Genomic DNA, 13,809 nt, shown 5'->3' on the forward strand with positions numbered 1-13,809 from the left:
TGTTTTACGCAAAGTACCTGATTGATTCCTCTCTGGGCAGGGATGGAGAAAGGTAAAATGGGATAAATGGACCACATTCACAATCAACAGAGTTAGCTAGCAGCTACTACAGTGATGGACAATTCATTCAGACAGTGTGGCACCTTGTAAAGACAGTAACTGACAGGGTAATAGTTGTTTAGAGCATTTTGTCCTACGCTTCGCTGGCCAACTAGCTAGCTAGCTATGGAAACCCAGTCTCTATTTAGAGCAACCAGGCTAACTGGCTAGTTCCATGTTTCCAGCTACTGTAGGAGGATGGTTTGGTGGTCGTGGTGCTTGGCTAACATCAGCTTACAGTGTATTTAATTCACTTCATATTGCCCATATACACTGCAGTAAGCGCAATAATATTATCTGGCTAGCTACTTGCCGTAGCTATATAGTAAGCTAATTAGCCAAAATGTGTAGTACTTAATTATTTTCTTACAATTTCAGGAATATGTTCCAAAACCAATAACAAAGACATTGTAATTTAGTCTTTGTGCCCATGTGACATATTTGCCTGTGTTGGGAGTGTCAGAGCAACAGATAATGGCTAATTCTAACTAGTTAGTGAACGAACTCAAAGTACAGAAACTAGCCAGAAAAATGAAACGGCTAACTAAACAGTACAGTAGGTACTGTAAAAGCTGCTATCACCAATGGTAGTTAAAGGCAGTAGCTAAGCATAAAGCTAACAAGCAGCTACCTAGCCAATGCTAGCAAAACCCACCATGCCAAATATCTATTGCGAGATACCAAATTTACAGAACAATATTTTGATTGCCCCTTCCCTCTGAGGTGAAAAAGTAGTCCAGGCAAGCCAGTGAGACAGGATTCAGTGAATGGAAGATTCTTAGAGACTTGTTTTTGATACAGTGTGGTCAGAGAATAAGGTCCAGGTCATTGGACCATGCTTCAAACTTCCTCATATCATTGGTAAGCAACACCCCCAGGCTGTGCTACAAATGTCTGATTCACTACACAGGTGTCCAAACTGAAATAGCGTGACCCTTTCAAGACTGAGAGATGAGTACCCTACACTACGTACCTGTCTGAAGCTCAGGCCAACGCTGACACAGAGAAGAGGAGAAACACCGGAAGCACGAGAGGCCTCACATTCCCCCTGAATATGGCACACCTTTTGGTCCATGTAAAGACAGTTTCTGAATGCTCTGAATGACCACTTGAACGCTGTGTTGTACCGTTGCCCTTCTCCCCTGGTTGCGGATACAGTGCTGTGCAGGTGCGAGGTCTCTACAGGAAGTAGTCCGGGGTGCGTCTGGTCACATGGGGCTCTCCTCGGCGGGGTGCAGGATCGAACTGCAGGCTGGACACAGAGCAGCAGTTAAAGGTAGCTACTGTACTGCGTTTAGCATGGCAGTAACATAGGACATGGTCTCACAGAAACTTTTAAACGCTGAATCAGCAAAATAAATACAAGGAGAAGTAATAAGCATCATTTATAATTTTTTTTTTTCCACTACACACTTACGGCAAGACTTGTGTACATACATGCAATCTTAACAGGAGGTTAAAATGAGAAAGTGGCCCAGTGACTACATAAGTAAGTTTGCCATCATCATTTGCCTAATCGTTTGTTTAATCAAAGGGTGGTACAGTATGGTACTTAAAAGATGTATGAAATGTAATTTTGTACAAATTATATGTATTTTCTAACTGTAAAACACATGAGTTGACATGATAAGTAGGCAATAGTGCTCTTTGATGGCACTGCAACTGGACTATACTGGCACCCTGTTAAAATCATACCCCAGTTAATGTCACATCGGAAAGGCAGAAGTGATACTGTGCAGGTTACACTGCATCCTCATGGTTAAAGCACCTAGAGGGCAAGAAGGCCATGGACTGCATGTGGTGTAAAGTCATGGTGTGACATGATTAGGGGTCATGGGATACTTACAAAGAGTACTTAAGGGTGTCATCAAGTTCCATAATAGCTGCCTGGTTGCCACAGCGATAACAGTAATTAGGCGCACTGAAAATCGTGACCACATTGCGATCATGGCACCAGTTGTATCCCTGTGAGCAGAGGTCGGAACATTAGTGAGATAAATGGCACACAATATTACATCACTGAGACATGAGAAAATAAAAGAGCTTATTGACTAAAATGAGACTGAAAAAGCACCCAAAGCGCCCAATGCAATGTGCAAATTTTTTAACAGAGTGCTCTGTGATCCAGTTTCTTCATACACTTATTTACAGAGAATTTGTGTGAACGCAGTTATGCCCATTACTGGAGTCTCCATGAAGTCTTCTCTTAACTATTCACTATAATCATTATTTTCTGTTCATTATATATTCACCTTATATATGTTCTGAATCTGTATTCTACTGAAAATGTGCAGTTTTGACAGCCCCATTGACCTGGGACACCATGCTATGAGGGGAACTGTGACACTCAAAATATGTGTGGAACACACAACCATACACCCCACCTAACACCGGTGAGGGGTGTGTAGTGTGACTGAGGGACCCCCTGAACGCCTGCGTTCCTCACCTCCATCACCAGCTGGTGAGCTCTGGAGACCAGCGTCAGGCCATTGGCGTGGTTGAACGTTTCGGAGATGTCCTGTCCAAAGGTATACCCAGCCCCTCGGGGGGAGATCCCCCAGCCCCCGCGGTCGTCCGGATCTGACCACAGCAAGTCGCACATGGGGCCCTGGAGTGGGAGAGAGCTCAGCATTAGAATCCGGGTGTGGCTGTGTCACACGTCTCAGAAAAAGCGCTATTTGGGCAGGGGGCTGTTAAGATACCTCGTGTGGAACCTCCTGCAAGCGATCGAGTGCTCGAATGTGATCCAGCGTGTCTATTGATGGAGACAGGCCTCCGTGCAGGCAGAATATCTGGCAGAGGAAAATAATGAGATTTCTTTAGCTTGACTTTATACATAGGTCAAATCCTGCATATTGGAGGATTTAGGTTGTACGATGCTGTACAGCTACACCTCTTATAAGTTAAGTAAAAGAGCTAAAGAAAGCATAAAAAGGCAGTAAATGGCTGTCTGCAGAATGCAATAAGCATTGTGCTGTTCTCTGTGTCCAATCATTGTCACACAGTTCTGTCACACCATGTCACAGTACTAAGTATTTATACTGTACTTCACTTTCGTACTTGTGTTTTTTGTGAATAGCAGACAAATGGGCAGGAATGAATTCATTTCAGGGAGGCTGTACAGAGGGTTTCCAGGAACAGTTCTGTGTTGTAAAAAGTGGGCCTGAAGTGCTCAATCAAAAGAAAAAGCAATTCAGAGAGGATATTTTGTGAGACATCTTGTTACCTGACTGTCTACCAAAGCAGTGAGGGGGAGATAGTCAAAGAGGTCTGTGAAGTACTTCCACACGTTGGCGTTCCCGTATTTCCTCAAACACTCATCATAGAAGCCGTACACCTGCGTGATCTGCCTGCTCTCGTGGTTCCCTCGCAGAATCGTGATACGCTCGCGGTACCTCACCTGAAACACACATTCAGGTCGGGTCTCTAAGTAACAGAGACTTCACTGGCTGACTGGCTTCACTTCATTTTGCCATTTGGGTTCAAATCTACCAGCAGATATCTGTCTCCTCCCCCAATCACATTTCCTCTGAGGTTTGTGTCAGACTGACTGTGGTGGTAAAATGAACCCAAACAGCTACAGCATTCAACACATTCAACAGATTCAATGCAGGAAGTTATACCATAAAACATATCAACAGCCCCTCTGATAGAAATGCCAGAGTGTTCCATGGAGGCCTATGGACAATGCTCAAGAATTTTGGATTCAACTCCAGCTGACTTTAGGTATATAGGTTATAAGTAAACCATAGACAAACGTGAGATTATTGATCTACACTTTACAATTCAACCTGTCTGGATACAATTTTTGTAGTGCTTCAAGTGCGTGACCATTTTAGGCTACACCATTTAGCGTCTCATTTGACAGGTACAGTGCCCTCAAAAAGTACATTGGAATTTACCATATAAACTCTAAATATAACAATTTCTTTTGAAAACAGTACATGAGTGAAAAAAATAAAAGACTATTTAATATTAGTAGGGCTGTGCGATATGACCAAAAGCTCATATCCCGATAACGATACATATCACAATATAGCACATTTTCCATAAACTCAATGAATAAATAGTTTATATAAAATGACCATATGGAAAGGCCTATTTCTTCTTACATTTTGAATTATATACTCGACAAATAAAAGGTACTTACTCATATTTGATCATTTTCTCCTTTTATTTAGAACCTTGTGCAAATTTTCAATTAACCCTTTCGCACGTACGGTCATACCGGTGATTTAACGTTAAAAATAGCAAATGCTAACTGAAAACTATGAGAAGCTTAATAACGCTAATGAAAACATAACAAACCATGTAACGTAACACACAGCATAAAAATAAGTTACGTGCGAAAGGGTTACGCATGTAACAAAACATACATTAATGTATAATTGTTTGTGTTGGCTGTCATTACCCGATCTGTGCCTGCTGCCCATCCATTCTGCACATGCGCACTCGTGCAGATTTCCTGCCTGCATCCGTGCCGTGTGGAAGAACGCAAAGCGTCGTGCAAATGACAAAAAACACTGCCGTAAAGTGTGTGATTTGCGACACAACGAAATAAACAATAGAGCATGATATGAAACGGTAGACGTTTTTCAATCGTCACACGATATGTATTGTCATATCGCACAGCCCTAAATATTAGATTATTATTAATGTTTAATATTTCAGTGAGCAAGTTCAATTCCATCCTCTAGGGTCAGTTGCACAAGCTGCTTGTGTTGAATGAGCACAAGTATTGGGCCGCCTCGCTGACAGGTGTTTTCCGTTACACAGGTTTTTGCTGCTGGCTGCCTGCACACTTATAAGAGATACCATCATGAGTCATGTTTTAGCTTTTGTTTCTGCAGTTGGTACTGGTGAATAGGGAACTATCTCTGACAGGAAAGCAGGCAGTTTGAAGCCATAAGAAATAATTCATAACCAGAGCACAGAAATTGTGCATAGCAAGCACAGTAATTTGGAATATCTTCAAAAAGGTGCGCTGACATGGTACACAACTATAAGAAAAAACCCTCAGACAACCATCACATGGGAATCAGGAGTTAACATAGCCAAAACAAGCACATTAATTTGTAATGCAAGTCGTATCAACCTGAAATAAACTACACTGGGGAGTTTAGTATTGCTTTTAAATGTGTTTTTTCCTTTTATTGCTACATCTTTGCATCTTCATCTATGCATAGTGCATGCACTCTACTTACAAGAAGCACTGATAACAATCAACCACATATCGTGCTCAAAAACACTGGGAGAGAATCTCATCCTGTAATACAAACAATACTGTGCTTCTGAGAATCAAACAATCTGCTTTCAGGAATAATTTTAATTTTGCAATATGATAGTCAATCAAGTCTTTCAGAATTTTAATATATCAGTATTTCATGAGTATTTCATGATTGCATTTTCTCAAAAATGGAAGACAAAAGGAAAACAAATGTGAACTAGCCTACTCAGCAGCAATTATCATGAAGATGCTAAACAATTTATGCAATTCAAATTCTTACATCATTTTTTTTAGTTTGGTGAAGGACAATAATTGGGGTACAGCATTGTACACCAAACATGACTTGCAATTTGTACAGCATTCCAATAATACCCATGAATGATATTGGTTTTTTATTACATTTGATAAGGGACTACACAAAAACTCTCTTCAAGAAACACTGTTAAATGTGTTTTCCTGGTTTGAGGCATTTAGCTAAATATGAGGAACACCAGCAGGAATCAAATCATGCTGGATGAGTGTGACCCTTAAAAGCAGAGTACACCTTATAAGCATGACATCACAGAGTACCTTGAGCTTACATGGGACAGCGCTTTAGCCCACAACTCACCTTGAGAGTCACAAGCAGCGTGACCGTCTCTACGGAGTAGTAGCCCCTGTCCACGTAGTCGCCCATGAAGAGGTAATTGGTGTCTGGAGATTTCCCTCCAATTCTGAACAGCTCCATGAGGTCGTGGAACTGACCATGGACATCGCCGCACACTGTGACCGGACACCGCACCTCCTGCACATTGGATTCCTTCGTTAGGATCTCTTTTGCCTGGAAGGAGAGGAGGAGGTTAGTGTCAGCGCTGGTGAGGGCAGCAGGGAGGACTGTGTCACTAATGCATGTTGAGCTAAATTTTCTGAGTTGTACGATACCAGGGAAGTATTGGGGTGTGTGTGTGTGTGTGTGTGTGTGTGTAATTGTGTATGCAGGCTTCTTATGGAAAGGAGATCTCATGGAGAGGAGATTTTTCCATGACTTTAGGTAACAGTAATTCACTGATTATGGTTAGCCTTGCCTTGAACAATATTCTAAACATTCATGCTTATTCACCCAGCCAAAATGACCCGCTGCTGTATGCTTCCAAGCAGCAGATGACACAACTGGATTCAAACCCAAGCAGTGGAGCTTATCCTGTTCTTGAGACAAATGTCTTTCCAACTGAGCCACTACAGTGCCCCCATACCTTCAGCTATTTTAACTAAAAACAAAAAGAATGCGTTATTGTTCCCTAACCTTAACAGGCTAACTAGCAGATTATAATTTTACTATTGGTTTTCCCGTAAAGCTTTTCAGTTTTCTAAAAATGGCTTATGGAGAGGCCAGGCTTCTCAAGCCCAAGATGCCATAACAGACTGAACCAGTGATTTGCAGCCCAGTGAACTGTATACATCAGTAATGTATGCTCATACACAGTGAGCAATGGAGGTATAGTCAAAGTTCCTCATTCTCAGTACTAGAGAAGGATGGGCAGGTCTGGTGACAGATATTTTCTGATGTTAAGCAGTTATACAGACAGCCAAGACCAGATACAGGGGGGTGCTGGGTTGGGCTATCTCCCCCCCCCAGATTCTTGCCATGTAACGTAACACGCGCTACATAGCACAAAAAATAAGTTATGTGCGAAAGGGTTAATTCCATTCTTCAAATTGTTTTCCCACTAGTTTCTGATTGGCTGGTTGGGCAGCATAAAACTCATAAACAAGTCAATCGGCTTTGTCACTCGAACTGTGATCACGAACTTGTCACTAGTCAAGTGCTTCTGAAGTAGTCAGCTCGATTACGCAAGGAGAAGGCTAGTTAAATCTAGCATAGCCTGATTTTGTGATAATCCATCTTTTGGTTTATGGTTTTTATTTGAACCGTTTCAGTTTAGATTTTTTGCAATCTAGACATGGATGAATTTGTTAGAATTTTTGCCCAAAAAAGTAGAAAATTGATGCAGATTTTATGAAAATGTGACAGAATCACAAAGTTATGAGGGGAAAATAGAAAAGAAATGAAAAAAAAAAAAACCCAAAGTATAGAACGGGGCTAAACAAGCCAAAAAATGATGCCCCCCACTACACCCCCAGTCAAAGCAGGCTACATCTGACCCTGCAGACGGCGCAAGTACTTGACACTAACAGGTGTGTACACAATGTAGGCGGAGATAGTGGAACACACTCTGTGCAATTAGGAAGCTAGCTAGGCTGGTTGGTTATATTTCTACATCCCCCAGCTGATAGATCGTACCCTAAAGGTGCCTGAAAATAGGAAGTCTAGACGAGAATGCAGTGAACGATGTCGAATACAGTACTAGAAGGAAACCGTAAGATATCGACTAGCTAGCTAGCAATCTACCACTGAGCAACACTGCGATTCACTGTAATGGTGTAAACACTGTAATGGTACCCAGCCAGATAAACTGACATGTTAATATGAAACGACGAGCAAACATAACTAACAAACCAATTCACACCTAGACTTGCAACCAAATACATCTGACACTCAACCTGCTGACTAGCTAACTAGCTCATAGCACTAAACACCCTAAATCGTAATAACTGTTGATAGATTATGCTCCCCTAATTTAACTACGCCTTTTTATGAACTCAGTTAATATTAGAGAGTAAATTAGCGTTGAGACAGCTTACTATTACTAGCTCTCTAACTGTACCTAGTCTGACTAGTACTTACATAGGTTACGTTTGCTTCAGTACTTCCTTTACAAGGTAGATAACGTTATCTACTTAGCTAACTTTATTGTATCTGAACAATGTAACAAGCTAAGGCTGACGTTATAAAAGCTAGATGTAGTTATGTTCTGTCACTACTTACCTCGCTGAATAATGAATTGCTACATCCAACAGACCAACTAACATTAACTTAAAGCTAAGGAGGTACTACGTACTCTATTACTTAGCCGGCAAGCGACCTATTGAAAACATGTCTTACCTAGCTACGTTACGACAAGAGGTTTGAAAGAAACGTGAACTATCCTGGGGGTGCCGGTACAACTGAAGTGTTTTGCAGTGTAGTTAGCACAGACAATTTCAGTGGTTTAACGCGGTTTACACTTTGTTAGCCGTCGGTAACCCATGGCAATTCATTCCGCCATTTTCGCCTTAGATAAGCAGCTAAGGTTAGCTTAGCAACATAGCTTAGCGACATAACCAGTCTGTCTATCTTACGATCAGCGCACTTTCACCGCGTAGAACAATATAGGTAGCTAGATAGTTAGATGGCGGGTAAATGCTTCAACAAAAAGTTAAATGGGTCCTTACCTTTTCACAGAGAGTTTTGACCTGGCTCTCCGAAAGCTGCTTGCACTCGTTGAGCTGCTCGATCCATTGATCGAGCTCCTTGGCGAACGCCTTTTCGTCCATACCAGAATGTTAACCACAGGCTAGGTAGCTAGCCGTCTAAAATAGCTAACCGCGGCTAAACAGCTACCTGGCTGCTCAACTCTCTTATCAAAAATAAAGAATATCGCTTTACTTATGGTGAATCCTGTCCAAATTCTTCAGAAGGCCAGTTAGTTTGACCGCTGTAAATTACGCATGCGGTACAGACAATTAGCATAGCTAGCTAGTACCGGATTGAATGAGTGGATGGATTGAGAGAGCGCATCCTGATACTCAGCTCCTGCGTCTAGTACCTGATGACGGCGTGCGGTGCCGCTCCGCAAAACGATGCGAGCTCTTCTTCTATGTTTACCAGCGGATGATATTACAGCTCCAAGAGCGCTACCGCCCCCTACTATGTAGGAGTGATAATCGACGAATTTATTTAAATATACATTTTACTGAATTATCATCTGAATTATCATTTGTAATCAACTTTATCTCTTGTAACCAATTTTAGCCTTTATATTTTACTGAATTACAAATGATACATTGAAATTTCGTCCTGTGTGATATTTTATTTTGAAACACTGATTATTATTTTAAGGAGACATGTTTTATATCACTCCCAAACAGTGTGCAAAACTCGTAGATACTTACCCAAAAACTTAAAGCTGTTATTGCAGCAAAAGGTACCTTTATCAAATATTAGTGTGGAGGTTGGAATACTTATCTGAACAGCATATTACAATGTTTTATTTTCTTTCTTTTTTCTTTATTTTCTAACATAAAACCAATAACCTCCCCAGCAAACATCATAAGCATTGCCAACAGATGTTAGTATTTGATTTTAACCACAGTTATTGACATAATAACTGAACTTATTGATATATTACATTAGCCATTTACTTTATCTTTACTATACATGTGGAGGTCTGGAAGGAAACCAGACAAGCTAATATGATAGCCTTAAATAAACAATATGTATTCTATTACACTTTGTATAGTGGGAAATATTGTATGCATTAAGCATTACTACTGAAAAGTAATATGATGTGATTCTATGTCTAAGTAATGCTGGGGGGTTACCCTAGGTCATAAACATTGCATGTAGGCCATTGTAAGACACTGCTAGGGGAGTAATCTTGGGGGCTATTACAGGACAGTGGGTGACCTTGGAGAAGGAACACTGCCTTCAGCATTGGCCGTCCCTGGAAGTCACCCCAGAACCTTCATGCACTATGTTGCTGTTCCATAGTAATGCCACTTTCTCCTATTGGTTTACGGTCTTTGCTTATTGTATCTTTTCCCTCTGGATTCACAGTCAGGCTGCCTTCTCCTATTGTTTCACAGTCACGCTACGCACTTAATGTTGCTTTTTCACAGCCCCCCCCCCATGCCCCTGTGGTGCCTCAGCACATTTCTGTCATCTTTTAAAATATGTATGTCACCTTAATTTTGCATTACTTTTAGGGGTCACATACCTTAAAAATAAGAACTGATTGCCTGCTTTGGCCTAGCTGACATCTACTGACAAATGCTTGCGAACTGCATGTGGATTTACTGCACTTTGTCATAGTTGCTCATCATAGTAGTGCTGAGCCAACAGCCCTCCCTTCGCGGGGTTTAATTCTCCTTTGTCTTGCTCTCACGGCCCATCACTTTGTTACTAAGCAGCTTCAGGAGTTCATAACGAGTTGATCATTTGAATCAGCTGTGTTGGAGCAGGGAGAGATCTAAAACATGCAGGACAACGGGTCCCCCAAGAAAGGTTTGGGAAATGCTGGGCAATGGCCTTGGCGTGATGGTTGCGCGGGCTTCTCCAAATGCCGCGAAATGCCTACCATTACTTTTCAAAATTATTTTAAGTTAATTTATATCAAGGCATGTCATTTAACTTGAAATGAATAACGTTATCTGATGTAATCTAAATTTCATTGCAAAACAGCTTAGCCTAAAACAGCATCCTTTCATTAACCGCATTTTAATATAACAATTAGCTAGCTAGATTATACCTTGTTAGCCCCATCGTTAACATTCAAGCCAAACTCCCGACAGGACGTTGTCTTTGTAAGTGTCAGGAGTATCTCCTGACAGCGGTAATCGATCGCGCTGCACTCCCTGGGAGAGCGAGGGGGCTCGGGCATGCAGCCGGGCTAATTTAATTATTGAATTATTGGTGGTTTACAAGGTTTCGCTCCCTGGCGCGTGCTCTGGACCTACTGCCCATCTGTTTAAGGGGACGCCAGGACTATTTAGGCAGGTGAGTGGGAGGAGCATGGTAGGGACACTGCCGGAGGCCGAGTACACGGGTTTTATAGTGGGAATTATTTGTTTTTTTTTGTTGTTTGTTGTTAAACGTGCCGGCACGGCGGAATTTTGAATTGGTTAATTTCAGTTTGTTTTGATTTCTTTTTGTGTTTGGTTTGAGCTCCGGGAGTTGCGACTCGGGGCGGATTTTTGAGTTTGTTTCGTTGGTTAATTTCCATTTTCTTTCCCTTTTTTCGTTTGATGTGCATGAGTGAGTTTGTCTTTGTGTTTTTAGATGGCTCCATGAAAAAGCGGCAACCAGAAGTGTACGCGGCGAGTCCCTGAGGGAGAACGGAAATTAACAGTTCTGGGAGGCAGCCAGGACCGAGGAGAGCCCCGACCCCGCGAAAGTGCGTGCCCGGGAGGTGGATCCCCGGTGGTGAGGGAGGTGACACCGCGAACCGGCAACTGTGTGCATGAGTCCTCGGCACGAGGTGGAGAGGGAAGAGGGCGGACCGGCTGCCGGACTGTTTCCCTCAGCGAGACCCCGCGGAGCTGGCCCGAGTTGCTAGCGAGAAGACGTGGGTCGCCGCCAGCCCGTCCACAGGAGCGACGCGGAGGGCTTATCTCTTTGGGTTCTTTATTTATTTTTATTTTGGTACGTACGCGAGGCCAAGCTGCGGCCCCCTTCCTTTTGTGTTCCGTATGTGTCTTGCGTGGTGGCCTGTATGGAGCCTACCCCGCGGCGGTAGGCGCCCCCAGTCCTTGTGGCAGGCGGATCCTCAGGAGGGAACGAACCGGCTAGGACGGGGAGCCCATCTGCTTCCGGCCGGCACTGGGCAGATAGAATTCGTGAGAGTCTTAAAGTTTGTACAATGTACTTTAAGACATTTGGGTTAGATGGACAGCAGTAATTAACGACATAATTATGAAATCTATCCTATAATGTACAGTTCTTGGCACGCAGTTAGCTTGATGGGCAGGGCAGCGAGGTAGCAGGACTGTTCGGTTCTTGGCTTGCAGTTGGCTTGACGGGCAGGGTAGTGAGGTAGCAGGACTGGAAGTCGGGGTGTGACACTTGAGCTACAGCTCCAGGCAGGCACTCGGAGCAGGGGTAGGAAACGGAGAACAGTGATTAGTGGATGTTAAGAGTGGGAATGGAAACAAAAGGCATAAAGGCAAAGAGGGGAACAGAGGGGGGAAGAGGGATGCATGTGCGTAATAGGGAAAAGTCCCGGCAGATAAGGACTATGGCAGCATACCTAGGGGATGAGAGGCAAGGGGCCAGCACAATCATGAGGGTGACCCTAAGGCAGTCAACACCAGACCACAGCCGGATCAGCTGAACACAGAGTACCCAGGCCATGTTTTTAGCCTAGACTTAAAGGCGGAGAGAGAGTCTGCTCCCCAAACCTCGGTGGGTAGACTGTTCTACAAAAGAGGGGCTCAGTACGAAAAGGCTCTACCGCCTATAGTACTTTTACCCACTCTTGGAACAATGAGAAGTCCCGCACTTTGGGAACATAGAGATTGTTTTGGAGTGTATGGGCGGAGAAGGTCCTTAAGATAGGGAGGGGCAAGCCCATTTAAAGCTTTAAATGTAAGAAGTATTTTGAAATCAATGCGGTATTTGATAGGTAGCCAGTGGAGAGAGGCTAATACTGGGGTGATGTGCTCAAAGCACTTTGTTCTGGTTAGAATACGAGCAGCTGCATTTTGAACCAACTGAAGGGGCTTTAGGGAGGCATATGCACATCCTGACAAGAGAGCATTACAGTAGACCAATCTGGATGTAACAAAAGCGTGGATTAGCTTTTCAGTGTCGTGTATTGATAGAATTTTCCTGATTTTGGCAATATTCCTCAGATGAAAGAAAGCAGTCCTGGACATGTTTTTTATATGGGTGTCAAAAGAGAGCTCAGGATCAATCATGACGCCAAGGTCTTTGATGGTTGCACTTGAGGCCAGTGAGACACCATCAGGATTTAATGTAATATTGGTGAGTTTGCTCCTGACAGACTTTGGGCCGATGACCAATATTTCTGTTTTGTCCGAATTTAGGAGGAGGAAATTATGGGCCATCCATGTCTTTGTCTTTGAGGCAGGCTTCCATGTTTGATATTTCCAGGGAGACATCAGGTTTGGCTGATATGTATAATTGGGTGTCATCTGCATAGCAGTGGAAATTAATGCCGTGTTTATGAATGATATTTCCAAGAGGGACCATGTATAACGAAAAGAGCAAAGGTCCAAGCACGGATCCTTGTGGTATTCCATGTCTTACTCTGGAGAGTTTGGAGGACTTATTGTTGATGAAGACAAAGTGATGTCGCTCTGAAAGATAAGACCTGAACCATGATAGGGCCATTCCACAGTCGGTCTAATAGAATAAGATGATCAACAGTATCAAAGGCTGCACTTAGGTCTAGGAGCACAAGTAGGGAGATACAGCCATTGTCAGAGGAGAGAAGTAGGTCATTGATTACTTTTAGGAGAGCAATTTCTGTGCTGTGATGCTGTCTAAATCCAGACTGAAAGACTTCCAGAATATTATTGGAATGTAAGAAGGAGCAAAGTTGCTTTGTTACAACTTTTTCTAAGATTTTCAAAAGAAATGGGAGATTTGAGATGGGCCTGTAGTTCGACAGGTCATTCGCGTCTAGAGTGGGCTTCTTCAAAATGGGCTTGATGACTGCGGTACATGTCTGAGCGTAAGGGAGGCATTTATAAGATTTAGCAACGGAGTGCCAATTTCAGGTAGCAGCTGTTTTAAGAGTCCAGTTGGAATGGGGTCTAGTAGGCAGGTAGCATTTTTAGACAAATTAATTGGGGAGAAGTTGTCACTAAATTCAATGGGTGTG

The 13,809-nt window shown here is 42.8% G+C and overlaps 1 protein-coding gene across 1 annotated transcript; it reads right to left on the reverse strand.

The window, feature by feature from the left end:
• Positions 1-203: 203 nt before the first annotated feature.
• On the reverse strand, positions 204-9,041 carry LOC118790829 (serine/threonine-protein phosphatase 2A catalytic subunit alpha isoform-like). The gene is made up of 7 exons (XM_036547905.1): positions 8,639-9,041; positions 5,937-6,146; positions 3,326-3,499; positions 2,802-2,891; positions 2,546-2,707; positions 1,946-2,064; positions 204-1,351 (listed from the first exon to the last, which is right to left on the reverse strand). The coding sequence occupies exons 1-7, from the start codon at positions 8,738-8,740 to the stop codon at positions 1,279-1,281; spliced, it is 930 nt and encodes a 309-aa protein (XP_036403798.1). The 5' UTR covers positions 8,741-9,041; the 3' UTR covers positions 204-1,278.
• Between the last annotated feature and the right edge of the window lie 4,768 nt (positions 9,042-13,809).

Source organism: Megalops cyprinoides, chromosome 16 (assembly GCF_013368585.1).
Source record: "Megalops cyprinoides isolate fMegCyp1 chromosome 16, fMegCyp1.pri, whole genome shotgun sequence".
NCBI classification, from domain to species: Eukaryota; Metazoa; Chordata; class Actinopteri; order Elopiformes; family Megalopidae; genus Megalops; species Megalops cyprinoides.

What these genes read in the sequence shown, in the direction of transcription:
- LOC118790829 (XM_036547905.1), bottom strand. Translation starts at nt 8,740, where the DNA reads ATGGACGAAAAGGCGTTCGCCAAGGAGCTCGATCAATGGATCGAGCAG. An exon ending in TCAAAACTCTCTGTGAAAAG is followed by an intron (nt 6,147 to 8,638) that starts GTAAGGACCCAT and finishes CTCTCCTTCCAG; the next exon opens with GCAAAAGAGATCCTAACGAA. An exon ending in GACACCCTTAAGTACTCTTT is followed by an intron (nt 1,352 to 1,945) that starts GTAAGTATCCCA and finishes CTCTGTGTCCAG; the next exon opens with CCTGCAGTTCGATCCTGCAC.